Below are 12839 nucleotides of genomic sequence, written 5' to 3'. Positions count from 1 at the left end.
ATTAAATAAATTCAAGAATTTAATTTGTGGCTATAATTAGCCTTAATTACTTTGTGTGGTTTTAATTGGTTTAGGTAATTAGAAATGTCAGTTGGGTGTATTCTGGAGCGCACTTTTTCGGCTTAATCACTTCTAGTTAGTCGTCACCACGGCAGAGGGCGCTCGAAACAGGAAGTTAAAATTCTCGACGATGAGCGAGCCAGAGCGCGGGAGGCTTAGCTTACCTATATATTTAAAACTAATAAGATGAAACGCAACATCTTAAAATAACAATTCATACCCAAACAAAGACAGAATTTCGAAAATAAAACTATTATATGAAATATTCCATTCTTTTCAAACTTGGGTGATATTTTATAAATATTACTTAAATTTGATAGATTATTCTTAAATTGTTTCAATGTTTCATCACCGAGTTTTGGTAAATGTCGTACAGCGCCGGCTCGGAACCCGTCGCGCTTGGCAAGTCGACACGAAGCTCTAGAATTTACGACAAGCTTCGGATTTCTTCACGAATTTCTCGCGATTTAAACCGAAATCGGCGAAAATGTTGATGACTCGATTGTTGAACACGATCAGATTGAGTCGACTCGTGGCCGTCAACGTCTGTAGACCTCAAAAACAGGTTAAAACCGCGCTAGAAACCCGTTCGATTTACACCGGCTCCACAATCAATTAAATTTTATTGCCCAAGTTTCCATGCTGATTTTACGTAATATACGTTTATTAGATATAGTTTATCAGTGTTTGCCTTTTTTAAATTTTATTTAATGGATGATTTTCATTATCAAAAATCTACTTCATCAGTTTCAGACTCAGAGTATAGAATTTCACGAAAAATTTTAACTTCCAAATTGAACGGCCAAATTTTCTTTGATGTAATTCAATTAAACATTAAACATTTTCCTCTGAAAAACCTTTTAACTTTAAACCCTAAATATCTTCTCATAACTTGAAATTTAATAATTGTTCCATTTTTAAAAATATATTTGTTAGATATATTATCAGTATGCCGCTGCCTATTATAGTGTTATCGCTGGCAAAGATTCCAAAATAGTAAGTTCGTAATTTCCCCACCTTATTTTCGTATTTTCAAGCTGAAATTCTTATCCTTAATTTACGCATATTGATGGTATTTTCGCAGGTGGAAGTTGAAAAGATTCGCAATATCGGAATTTCGGCGCACATCGACTCCGGTAAAACCACGCTGACCGAACGGATATTATTTTACACTGGACGACTCGCTGAAATGCACGAAGTAATTCAATCTTTTCAGAATCTTTTTTAATCTCTCATAAGAACCGTTGCGGGGCCCTACGACTTCTGGGCCCGGTTTTATGGACTAGTATTAACTTTAACCTATGGGCTAACTTAATTCATTAACAATTGAGTGAGCCCGTGGTTTAAAGGTAATACCAGTCTGTATAACCGGGCCTAGGGCTCGGTTTCATGAAAATGTTTAAGCTTAAGATGGTTAAGTTTGAATTGTTGTCCTCATTGAAAACATAAAAGTAAACTTTTTCTTAAAACTTAACCCTAGATATTTTAAAATCTCCTAAATGAAAAATTATTTTTAAATGTGTTTGAAACGTGCTGAAAGGCGCTTCTTTAATTTGAGCAAAATGCCCAAAACTCCTTAAAAACTGCTTCAATATTGAGAAATAGGCGATTAGAAATGTTTGTTGTAGGACAGAATGAACTTCGCCTAAATTTGTTCATCGACTTCGAAAATGTTACAATTAATTTCAGGTAAAGGGAAAAGACGGACAAGGCGCGAAGATGGACTTTATGGAATTGGAGCGTCAGCGCGGAATCACGATCCAGTCCGCGGCCACCTACAGCGAGTGGAAGGGAACGAATATCAACATCATCGACACGCCCGGGCACGTCGATTTCACCGTCGAAGTCGAACGCGCTCTACGCGTGCTAGATGGCGCTGTGCTCGTGCTGTGCGCGGTCGGCGGCGTTCAGAGTCAGACGTTTACCGTAAATCGACAGATGAAACGCTACAACGTGCCGTGCATCGCGTTCATCAATAAACTCGATCGCATGGGTTCAAATCCCGACCGTGTTCTCAATCATCTCAGGTATGATGTCCTACTACACACTAGCGACACCTAGTGGATACTCACTTGTCACTAGCGGAATCCTCTATTACCGCAGTAGTTGATATCCTACTGCACACTAGCGACACCTGGTGGATCCTCACTTGCCACAAGTGGAATCCTTTATTGTCGCGATATTTGATGTCCTATTGCACACTAGTGACATCTAGTGGATGCTCACCACAATCCTCAATAGCCGGAGCAGTAGATGTCCTACTGTACACTAGTGACACCTGGTGGATCCTTGCTTGCCACTGAATAATGACTAAAACTGTAATATTTCTAATTTGTTCTGATAGATCGAAGCTGTATCACAACGCGGCGTATTTGAATATTCCAATCGGTTTAGAAAGCGACTGTAAAGGAATAGTTGACCTCATCAAACAGAAAGCTCTTTACTTTGAGGATCAAAGCGGGTATGTTTAACAGTTCTAGGTTTGAGTCGGGACCCAGTTTCACAGTTCTGGGTTTGAGTATGAGTCTGGATTCAGTTGTACAGTTCTGGGTTTGAGTTTGAGTCTGGATTCAGTTGTACAGTTCTGGGTTTGAGTTTGAGTCTGGACCAAGTTTCACAGTTCTGGGTTTGAGTATGAGTCTGGATTCAGTTGTACAGTTCTGGGTTTGAGTATGAGTCTGGATTCAGTTGTACAGTTCTGGGTTTGAGTTTGAGTCTGGACCAAGTTTCACAGTTCTGGGTTTGAGTATGAGTCTGGATTCAGTTGTACAGTTCTGGGTTTGAGTATGAGTCTGGATTCAGTTGTACAGTTCTGGGTTTGAGTTTGAGTCTGGACCAAGTTTCACAGTTCTAGGTTTGAGTCGGGACCCAGTTTCACAGTTCTGGGTTTGAGTATGAGTCTGGATTTAGTTGTACAGTTCTGGGTTTGAGTTTGAGTCTGGACCAAGTTTCACAGTTCTGGGTTTGAGTTAGAACCAGGACCTAGTTTCATAGTTCTCTGGGTTTGAGTTTGTGTCAGGACCAATGTTTGACAAGTGAGGGTTGAAAGACCCTTGTGTCACCGAGATTCCCTGAGAGTCAAAACATGAGAAATGAAATTTCAATTCTCCAGGTCCTTAACTGAAAAATATGGAACTAAGTCTGTATTTTGTCTGGTTCTAATCTATCTAGTTTTTTCTTCCCGTATAGTGTAACAGTTACGGAGAAGGAGATTCCTAGCGATATGGTCGAGATCGCCGAACAACGTCGACAAGAATTAATCGGTAAGATTATGTCTGAAACTCCTTGAAAACGTCTTATATCCACGAATGACTGATCTATAGGGCTCTTGCTCCGCCTGAATTGATTTTGAAATATTTTATTTCTATTTCTAAGAATGCGTCGCGAACGTCGATGAGAAAATCGGTGAAGTTTTCCTTGAAGAACGAGAACCGAGCGTCGACGAATTACAGGTACAAAAAACTACTCTCAAGTAATGGCAGCCTACGTAAATCCCCCTATGACATCATCAAATCATAAGAAATTCTGGTAAATCCCCCTATGACATCATCAAATCATGAGAAATTCTGGAAGGGGCCTTGTAATATCATGATTTTTTGGGGGGATAAATTGAAGCAGCCATATTCTTTTCCATCTTCTTCGTGTGAGCAGTATGATGATGTCATAGGAGGATTTATGTAGGCAGCCATTTTTTCTGGAAAATGTCTTTTGATCAAATGACTTAAGTGTAAGCAATTAAATGATGTCATAGGGTGCTATCTTTTCTGAATGGTGGAAAGCAGATGCGTGACGTGATAGTGGGAATTTTTAGGAGAATCGAGTTTATTTCTGATGAATCGTCAATTTTATTTTTAGGCTGCAATTCGTCGATCTTGTATCCAGCGAACGTTCACGCCGGTGATGGTCGGAACGGCGCTGAAGAATAAAGGCGTCCAACCTCTACTGGACGGCGTTATATCCTACTTACCGAATCCATCGGAGGTTGAGAATATCGCTCTCGACGAAACGGGGTCAGTTCACTTTATTTATCTCTGTTTACTCAAAACAGCGTTGAATTCACCACCCCACCCACCCCCACCCCCCCCCCCCAATCCAAAACATCTTGAGACAGTCTGCTTTTGTGTATCAATAGAAAATAATTTTATTTAGGGTTCTAGAAGGGTTTTAAGAGCACACAGGGGTCTAAGAGCAGACGGAAGGGTTCTAGGAGCAGATGGAAGGGTTCTAAGAGCAGACGGAAGGGTTCTAGGAGCAGATGGAAGGGTTCTAAGGGCTTTGGAAGAGTTCTAAGAGCAGATGAAAGGGTTCTAAGTGTAGACAAAAGGGTTTTTAGAGTAGACAAAATTGATGATTCGAATATGATTGTTTTTCAGCGATGAATCGGTGAAACTAGTGATGAATCCAGCTCGCGATGATTCGAATCCATTCGTTTCACTGGCGTTCAAACTAGAGGTGAATAGTTAAACACATCAAGGGTCCCTACAACTCCCTGATTCCTCAAAAACTCCTTCAAAACTGGAAAATGTTTTAAAGTTGTTTCAAACTCCTTTGATTTGAGCAAAATGTCCAAAACTAATTTTAAATTCCTTCAATTTTTGAGAAATAGAGAATTAGAAATTTTTGTCTAGTTTATAGTTGCACAGTAGACTACGCCTGAATCGGTACAGTTGAATAAACACATATTTCACGCCTCTAGAAACAGTTCTGTTGAATAAACACATTTCTAGAAACCGTTCTAAAAAGTCGAATGTTTCAAATTTCAGGCCGGACGTTTCGGACAGTTGACGTACATGAGAATCTATCAGGGCTGCATGAAACGTGGCGACTACATCTACAACACGAGAACGCACAAACGAGTGAAGATATCGCGTCTGGCTCGTATGCACGCCGACGAAATGGAGGTAATACCTTCCCTCAAATAATATCAAACGCTATTCAATCAGGGTGGCGCCACTGACCTGGAAGACTGGATGATTTTGGATAATGTTTCTTTATCAATACGTGATTAAATGGAAAATGAATCAATTGTAACATTTTAAACCTAGGAATTTCTCTGATTCACTCTCAGGGAATCAGCAAAAACTTAGGGGATTTGGATATTGATTCGACACATGTTTCTTAATCAGTACATTATTTAATGAAAAATGAATAAATAGCAACATTTTAAACCCAGGGGCCGGTTGCATAGTCATGGCTAAGACTTAAGACCAGTTTAAGACCAACTCAGTTCTATAGCTAATCGAACAACTTAAGACCAGTCTTAAGATTTAAGACCACTTTTGGACTTAAGTCACGACTGTGCAACTGGCCCCTGGACATTTTTTGAATTCACTATTGGGGGATTTGTGTAATCACCGAAAATCAGGGAAAACTCAGTGGATTTGCGTGAAATTTGTCGTTGAAATATTTCTCCGCGATTTTACAGGAAGTGAACGCAGTCTACGCCGGTGATATCTGCGCGTTGTTCGGTATCGATTGCGCAAGTGGCGACACCTTTACTTCGAAAACGGCAACTCATTTATCTATGGTACGTTGTATTATCGCATCACATATCGACATAGCTCGGGAATCTTACGCTGGAATCTGAAACAAATTTAAGGTTTAAGTGAAAATAGCTCAAAACAAAGCTTGAAAATTCAAGCTTTAAACTAAAAAGAATTTCTATAATAAGCCTAATATTTTGATTAGGTTTTAATTCAATTCAATCTTAACCGTTGAAGCTTGAGAATTTAAGGTTATAAGTGACTAGAATTTAAGCTTTAAACAGTCAAGTTTTTAATTCAATTAAAACTTAATCAGTTTAAGCTTGAGAATTGAAAGTTAAAGGTGTATAGAATTTAAGCTTGAAATGGTCAAGTTTTGATTCAATTAGATCTTAACCACCAGATTTCAGGTTGAAAGTGAATAGAATTTAAGCTTACCGGTAAATGAATCTATTTAGGGGGCTCGAAAATAAATATAAAATCAAGATTGAAAATAGTTTTTGATAAAAATATTTTCTTGCTTGCTGTTTAGGAATCGATATTCGTGCCGGAGCCGGTGATTTCGATGTCGATAAAACCCGTCGACAAAAAAGATCTCGACAAATTCTCGAAGGGCGTCAATCGATTCACGCGCGAGGACCCGACGTTCCGGATGGTTTTCGACGCGGAGAGCAAGGAGACGATCGTGTCGGGGATGGGCGAATTACACCTCGATATCTACGCGCAGCGTCTCGAGCGTGAATACAACGCGAAGTGCGTGCTCGGCAAACCGAAAGTAGCGTTCAGAGAAACGCTCGTGCAGACGTTCGAGTGAGTATTTTAGTTCGGCAGTCGTGCGGATTTAACTAAAACGTGTTTTGGACTGTATCCGAAAATCGGGTAAAACTTGGGAATTTCCCATTTCAGGCGATTCCTCTCATACGAGAAATATTAGTGAAATTCATTTTCTACCTCATGTAGGCTAGCATAGTTCTGGCAGGAATGGCAATTGCCTGAGGGCATTTTTCTTCAGCAAGTTTGCTTGAAAATCACTTTTATCAATCACTCTGTAGTATGATGGTTTTTGATCACTTAAATGAAGGACCCATTACCATTTGCGGAAATTGAAAAAAGCATTCATGAAATATTTTGGAATTTTGAATTCATGTAACTGATGTGGGAAAATGAATTTAACTTAAAATTAGGAATTAAACAAAAAAGAATTAGGGAAATTTGAAGAAATATGATTGGAGTACATTTTAGTCATTCCGGTTACAGTAAATAATTTTGTCTGCTTCTTTCTAGATTCGATTATCAACACAAGAAACAAAGCGGAGGTCAAGGTCAATTCGGTCGAGTCGTCGGAACAATTGAGGTGATGATAATTTCTACGAAATTCAAACCATCGAAGTTTCGAATAATCAAACTATTTTTGTTCACATACGACGCTGCGTTTGTTTTGTAGGTTCTGCCGCCAGAAGAGAATACTAAACTGGTTTTCGTAGACATGACGACCGGTACGAACATCCCGAAACAATACATGGCCGGAATCGAGCGGGTGAGTCTTATGAGAAGGTCAGGGTCAAAGGGCAGACGGAACCAGAGGTCATTTTTTGCATGGTCATGGCTAAGATTTTAAGATTTAAGACCATCTTAGATTCTATTGCCTTAATCTTGCAAAGAGATCATTCTCAATATTCAAGACTGACTTAGGACGCGAGTCATGGCTATACACATAGATCCAGGAACAGACGGATTGAGGAGCAGACGGACCCAGGAGCAGATGGATCAAGTAGCAGACGGCACCAGTAGCAGACAGACGGAACAGAGGACAAATGCTCCATAATCATTGATTACTGCCTGAGATTTTGAATATCTATTTTCCAGGGTTTCCGGCAGGCTTGCGAGAAAGGTGCGTTAACCGGCCATATTGTCTCTGGAATTAAATTCGTGCTAAAAGATGGCGCTAATCACGCGGTGGATTCGTCCGATTACTCTTTCCAGTTGGCAGCAGAAGGCGCTATTAAACAAGGTGAGATACTAAGCAGATGGAAGGGGGAGTGTTACTGGGGCAAAGAATTGTTTGGTTTTGTGAGGGTCAGACGATAAGTTGCATATACACTGAAGTCGGCTCTATTTTTGAATCCCTAACTTAAATTGTAATGCTACTTACTGAGTGTCAAGGGTGGCCACTAACTAGGAAGACTAGGAAACTCGGAAAACTTCAAGGAATTTGGATAATGTAATTTGACCTTTATCAATACGTGATTCAATGAGAAATGAATGAATAGTAAATATTTCAGACATTTCCTAGACATTTCTCTGATTGACTCGGGGTATTTTGTGTAATCACATGAAAAAATCAGGGAAAACTAAAAAAAACTCAGGGGATTTATGAATATGCGGAAAGCTTAAGTCTTCATTTGCATAATTCATGGACATAATGATCATTATAACTGCGACAATGTTTCACTGTTTTATGAAACCCGTAAATGATAAGATTGTTTTTCATTTTTCCGGTGGGCAGCGTACGCGGAGGGTTTATGGCAGATTTTGGAGCCGATAATGAACGTCGAGGTGACCGTGCCGTCCGAGTATCAGAGCACGGCGATGGCCGGACTGAACAAACGTCACGCGATAATCACCGGCACCGAGTCCAACGAGGGCTACTCGACCATTTACTGCGAGGTAACGACAATAGAGGGCGATCACTTCGCTAACTCCGTTATCCAACTACAGCGCGCTGAACGGTAGTATTCCCGGCACAGCGCCCTAACCGCCTGGGCAGACAAGACCAGATGCCAAAACTCTTACCCAACGACACCCTATTATATATATTTCATTAGCTTACTCTTATCCTTACCATGTTGAGCCCAACTCAACCCTCTAGTCCGAAGCCTTAGTTTTCAGCGTTCTTCATATGCAGGGGCTGCATTCATTGTTAAGCGTATGACATCTTGGCTGCTGAACTAGCAAGGCTTTTGATCCCTCAAAAAAGTATAGACCATTTAAGCTTAATTTTCGTGTAATCTTCTAACTTTCACATAAGCTCAATGTATGTCAAAGCAATTGTCAACATTGATAGAATATTGACGTTCAATCTGGTTGAGGCAACAGATATTAAGCGCAGTAACAACTTAACCAAATATCTTATTTTATTTCAAACTTTTTCATGAGACTGAACCCAGTTCCTTGATTGCAAATTTTAAGGGTGACTTAATGCTTGGGGATCATTCATTTATTACATGGGCATAAAATTTTTCAACCCCCTCCCCCTCTGTACGCAAAATCGGCCATTGTTTCGTAAACATTTTAAGCATTACAGTACGCAATTGCATCGACCCATCCCCTAATGCTTACATTATAAATGAATGACCCCTTGGTAGAATTGAAACCACCGAACCTTGCTTTCAAGATTCATCGCTAGTAGTAATTATTTGTAATTTTTCACACGCTAGGTGGCGCTGAACGAAATGTTCGGCTACGCGACAGACTTGCGTTCGACGACGCAGGGTAAGGGCGAATACACGATGGAGTACAGCCGATACTGCCCGGCCCTCGCCAGCACGCAACAAGAACTACTCGACAGCTACCAACAACTAAATCAACCGCATTCGGAGAAGAAAAAACGTCGAGGCTGATGAAACGTATAAATATTTAGACTTCATAAGTGTAATTAGGATTTTAGAATGCATTTCCACAGTGAGTGGTGGATATGGGAGGGGCTAGGGGAGAGGGAAAGTGGAAAGGTTCCATGAGCTGGTTTCAAGACTAAGACAGCAGTGACGTTTAGACTTAATTCTATGAGTCGTTTTCAACACTGAATCTTTTGAAAATGGAAAGTTTTGAAATCGAGTCTTAGAATTGAGTCGAAAGGTCAAGAGTGGGGAGAGGGGGAGAAGTCATTGGGGGTTTGATTGCGGCTTCCTGGTCTTCTAGAGGTTGGAGAAAAAAGTGTAGGGTCAATGACACGCTGGGGGGGGGTTGAGTAAGAAAGAAGTCATTTGTTTGTTAGACATCACGTTGAGGGGGGGAGCGGGAACTAAGACTTTCTGTTACAAATACAGATTTTGCTGTTTTCACTGTTTTCCCGTGGCTATCTCTCTCTCTAAGCCTCCCTCTCTCCCCGAGGGTTCTCTCGGTCCGACGTCGTTGATATGAAAAATAATGTATTTATTATTTGAATTGTGAACAATAGATTTATTGTGATAAATGTTTTCAATCGGTTTGTTATCGTTTTCTTGTTTGGCAACAGAGGGTCGTAGGCGAGTTGCAGTGTCTGACTGACCCCACTAACGCCGGAGCTGTAAGGTGGACCAAATTTCAGTCGGCAAACCTATTGTTTCAAATTATTTGTTATTCATAGGAGTTTCCAATGTCTCATAAAATAATATGATATTTCTCTTTATTAACGTTTCTGCTACAGTAGTTTATTTTTCTTCTATCAGAGGACCGGCATCAATGATGACATGATTTTTATAGGCTTAAGCAAAATTTAACACTTAATGCGGAAAAAAGTGGCAGGTGGCAGTTTGTCACTTCGTGAATTGCTTTATAGCCTAATCATGACTGGTCTGACTTATCACTACTAGTATCCTCATGGACAGACTGACCCTGTACGCATGATTTGATACCGCCATACTCTTTGACCGAAATCAAAAATGGGATAAGAGTAATTTGGAACAAGAAACGAAATTCTAATATGGACTTTCCTAAATTTACATGATGATGTACCGTTAAATCCAGTATCAAAATTAAAGAAAACAATTTGTTTTTTTTCTTCAAATTATGAGTGGTAAGCATGAAGTTTTTGGCAGAATTTCAGAGGATCGGTGCTCCAAGTAATTAAAAAGCCTAATTTGTCTCCCCTCAATTGAATCAAGGAGTTTTTTTAATGAAAATCTGTCTATTGACGGGATTCTGCGATAACAGTATGAATGATAATTAATCATGAATACATGGTATTAGTGGGTTTCCCCCAATGACTCAAATAGACCGCTTTCCTCGTGCATGGTGTGAGTTAGTTATCTCGGGGTGCATGAACTGTCCTTAACGTAGTTGTGACTAATAAACTAATTTCATAAGTAAATGTTTACGCGGTTTCTATGATATGAAGACCTGTGTTGGGGTGAATCTTTAACTGACTATCGGTCGGTATAATTTATAAATTATTCTAGAATTTAAGAAAATAAAAACAGGTGGCAGCCAATAAATTCGGAGGTAGCTATTGGGAATCAAGTAATTTATTTCATGGCCTTATTCAGTTCCTCCACTATATTGTTCAGCTGACTACTGGCGTGTATTCAACCCAGCGGTGGAACCTTTCATAATGTAAACCCATTCAACAATTGAGACACAATTGCGGCTTTTCAGAGTTGTTCATATCATTCATACGCGCCACTGAATACGAAACCGGCTGACCACGGTGTACACAAGCATAGGCCTCATTCACCTCTGCACACTCACACTGTGAACATGCTACCGTGGATTCTCCTGGCGATTTTCGCTGCGCTCCCGCTCCTGCTCCTGTTCCTGCTTCCTGAGGAACGACGTCTTTATGTTTTATGTGTTACTGTTCGTCTCTGTACTGTCCTGTACTGTTCTGTGTTTATTAATCCGTTCTATTTTTCAGGGATTAATCCGTTTTATTTTTCAGGGCCGATTTCTCTGTCGATTTTCAACGTTTGCAGGAACAAAACTAATCTCCGAAAGCGTCGGCTCTCCTTCGCCGGTCATGTGTCGAGGATGTCAGACAAAGAGTCGGTCAGGAAATGGCTGCCCTCTACACGCTCTCATACGGAACACGAAAACCAGGATGACGAGGCCTTACTCTCCCCACCTATCAACAGAGTGTGCTAGGTGACGTCAATGACGGGCATATCTGTGGGATTGCGCGGGATACAAATGGAGCGGTTATACTGGATTGTCACGCTACTAGCATTCATTGTGTCCTTGTGACCGCCCGGATGAGGGATGATTCTACTGTCACGCTCTTTGTTTCTGGTATTCTGAGTCGGCTGAGGGATGATTCTACTGTCACGCTCTTTGATTTCTAGTTTGATTGCTAGTTTTCATTGTGTCCTTGTGACAACCCCGGTCAGTGGATGAAGTCTCTTGTCGGCTTGTGAGTGCTAGTTTCATTGTGTCCTTGTGACAACCTCGGTCAGTGGATGAAGTCTCTTGTCACGCTTTTGAGTGCTAGTTGAGATCCTGAATCTCAACCCGGGCAAGCTGGTTGTACTGCGCTATTTGTGTTTCGTGCAATTTTACAGGTGTGTCAGTTACTGACGTCGCCCAGTACATCCTGCAGTTAGATGGGGAATGTGAGGCGTTGTCATTCTGGTTTTCGCGTTCTGTGTGAGGGCGTGTAGAGGGCAGTATATTCCTGGCTGGCTCATTGTCTGGTGTTCTCGGCATGTGACCGACAATGGAGAGCTGAAAAGCTTTCAGACATTAGTTTTGTTCCGTACCAGGTTTTCATTGCTCTTCTCTTTTTTTTTCATTTCAGGACTCCCAAGATGAAGAAGAAGATGCTGAAGGCGACTACCGAAGATGGCGAAAAAAGAACACTGAACTCAGCAATATTGAAAGTTAAGTTGATACTCATGTAAATTACGATGTATGATACAGAAAGGATTGTGTAACTACAGAATATCGTTCTTTTACTCATTTCAGGTTAATCCGGAAAGGCCCATCTAAAATCTACCCACTAGAAGTGCCCACAAAAGACTCCACCTTGAATGAACCAAATACCGAAAGACCTGCCGCAACCAAACCTGGCAGTCTTGACCTCATCCTGCATGGCAACTGGAATGCATACATACATAAAGCTAAGTTGATTATCATATCTGGGGTATAGATATAGATAGGACAATTTACAGGATTTTTTAAGTATGTACAATTAAGGTAAATTCAATATCTTATGTGAAATTTTCCGAATGAACCGTAGATATTTCAGGCCTCATATGGCTTGTACAATCATATCAAGATATAGATAGGACAATTTACTAATTAATGTAGCTGATACATCTGTATCTGAGCACATTCATTTATCTGTATTTAAGTGAACCTATTGTGTCTTCATACAGCTAAATTAGTTATAATACTTATTGCCAAAATCATTTAACGCAGATTTACTTCTGATCGAAGGGAGATAAATCAAATCTGTACTTCAAATACATTCCTGAATTTGGAAAGGGGAATATTTCAATTTCACTGTGTATGTCAGATTGAGAGCCTTATTCTGACAGGATATCCTAAACTTAGGTCTTATTCCTCTTGCTTATAGCTCTCTTTTACTAACCCCTCTCCTTCAAA

At 40.3% G+C, this 12839-nt stretch overlaps 1 protein-coding gene across 1 annotated transcript; it reads left to right on the top strand.

Annotated features, from left to right (window-relative positions):
* Nucleotides 1–462: 462 nt before the first annotated feature.
* Nucleotides 463–9877, top strand: LOC141910699 (elongation factor G, mitochondrial-like). Its single transcript, XM_074801430.1, has 17 exons — nucleotides 463–625; nucleotides 997–1056; nucleotides 1145–1258; nucleotides 1750–2087; nucleotides 2405–2521; nucleotides 3250–3323; nucleotides 3436–3512; nucleotides 3916–4070; nucleotides 4434–4512; nucleotides 4824–4961; nucleotides 5486–5587; nucleotides 6076–6353; nucleotides 6828–6897; nucleotides 6988–7080; nucleotides 7410–7554; nucleotides 8050–8210; nucleotides 8981–9877. The coding sequence occupies exons 1-17, from the start codon at nucleotides 548–550 to the stop codon at nucleotides 9161–9163; spliced, it is 2262 nt and encodes a 753-aa protein (XP_074657531.1). The 5' UTR covers nucleotides 463–547; the 3' UTR covers nucleotides 9164–9877.
* Nucleotides 9878–12839: the final 2962 nt, after the last annotated feature.

This window comes from Tubulanus polymorphus, chromosome 9, assembly GCF_964204645.1.
Source record: "Tubulanus polymorphus chromosome 9, tnTubPoly1.2, whole genome shotgun sequence".
In the NCBI taxonomy this organism is placed as follows: domain Eukaryota; kingdom Metazoa; phylum Nemertea; class Palaeonemertea; order Tubulaniformes; family Tubulanidae; genus Tubulanus; species Tubulanus polymorphus.
Note: the sequence above shows the minus strand (reverse complement) of the source record. Positions and strands in the feature narration are given on the sequence as shown.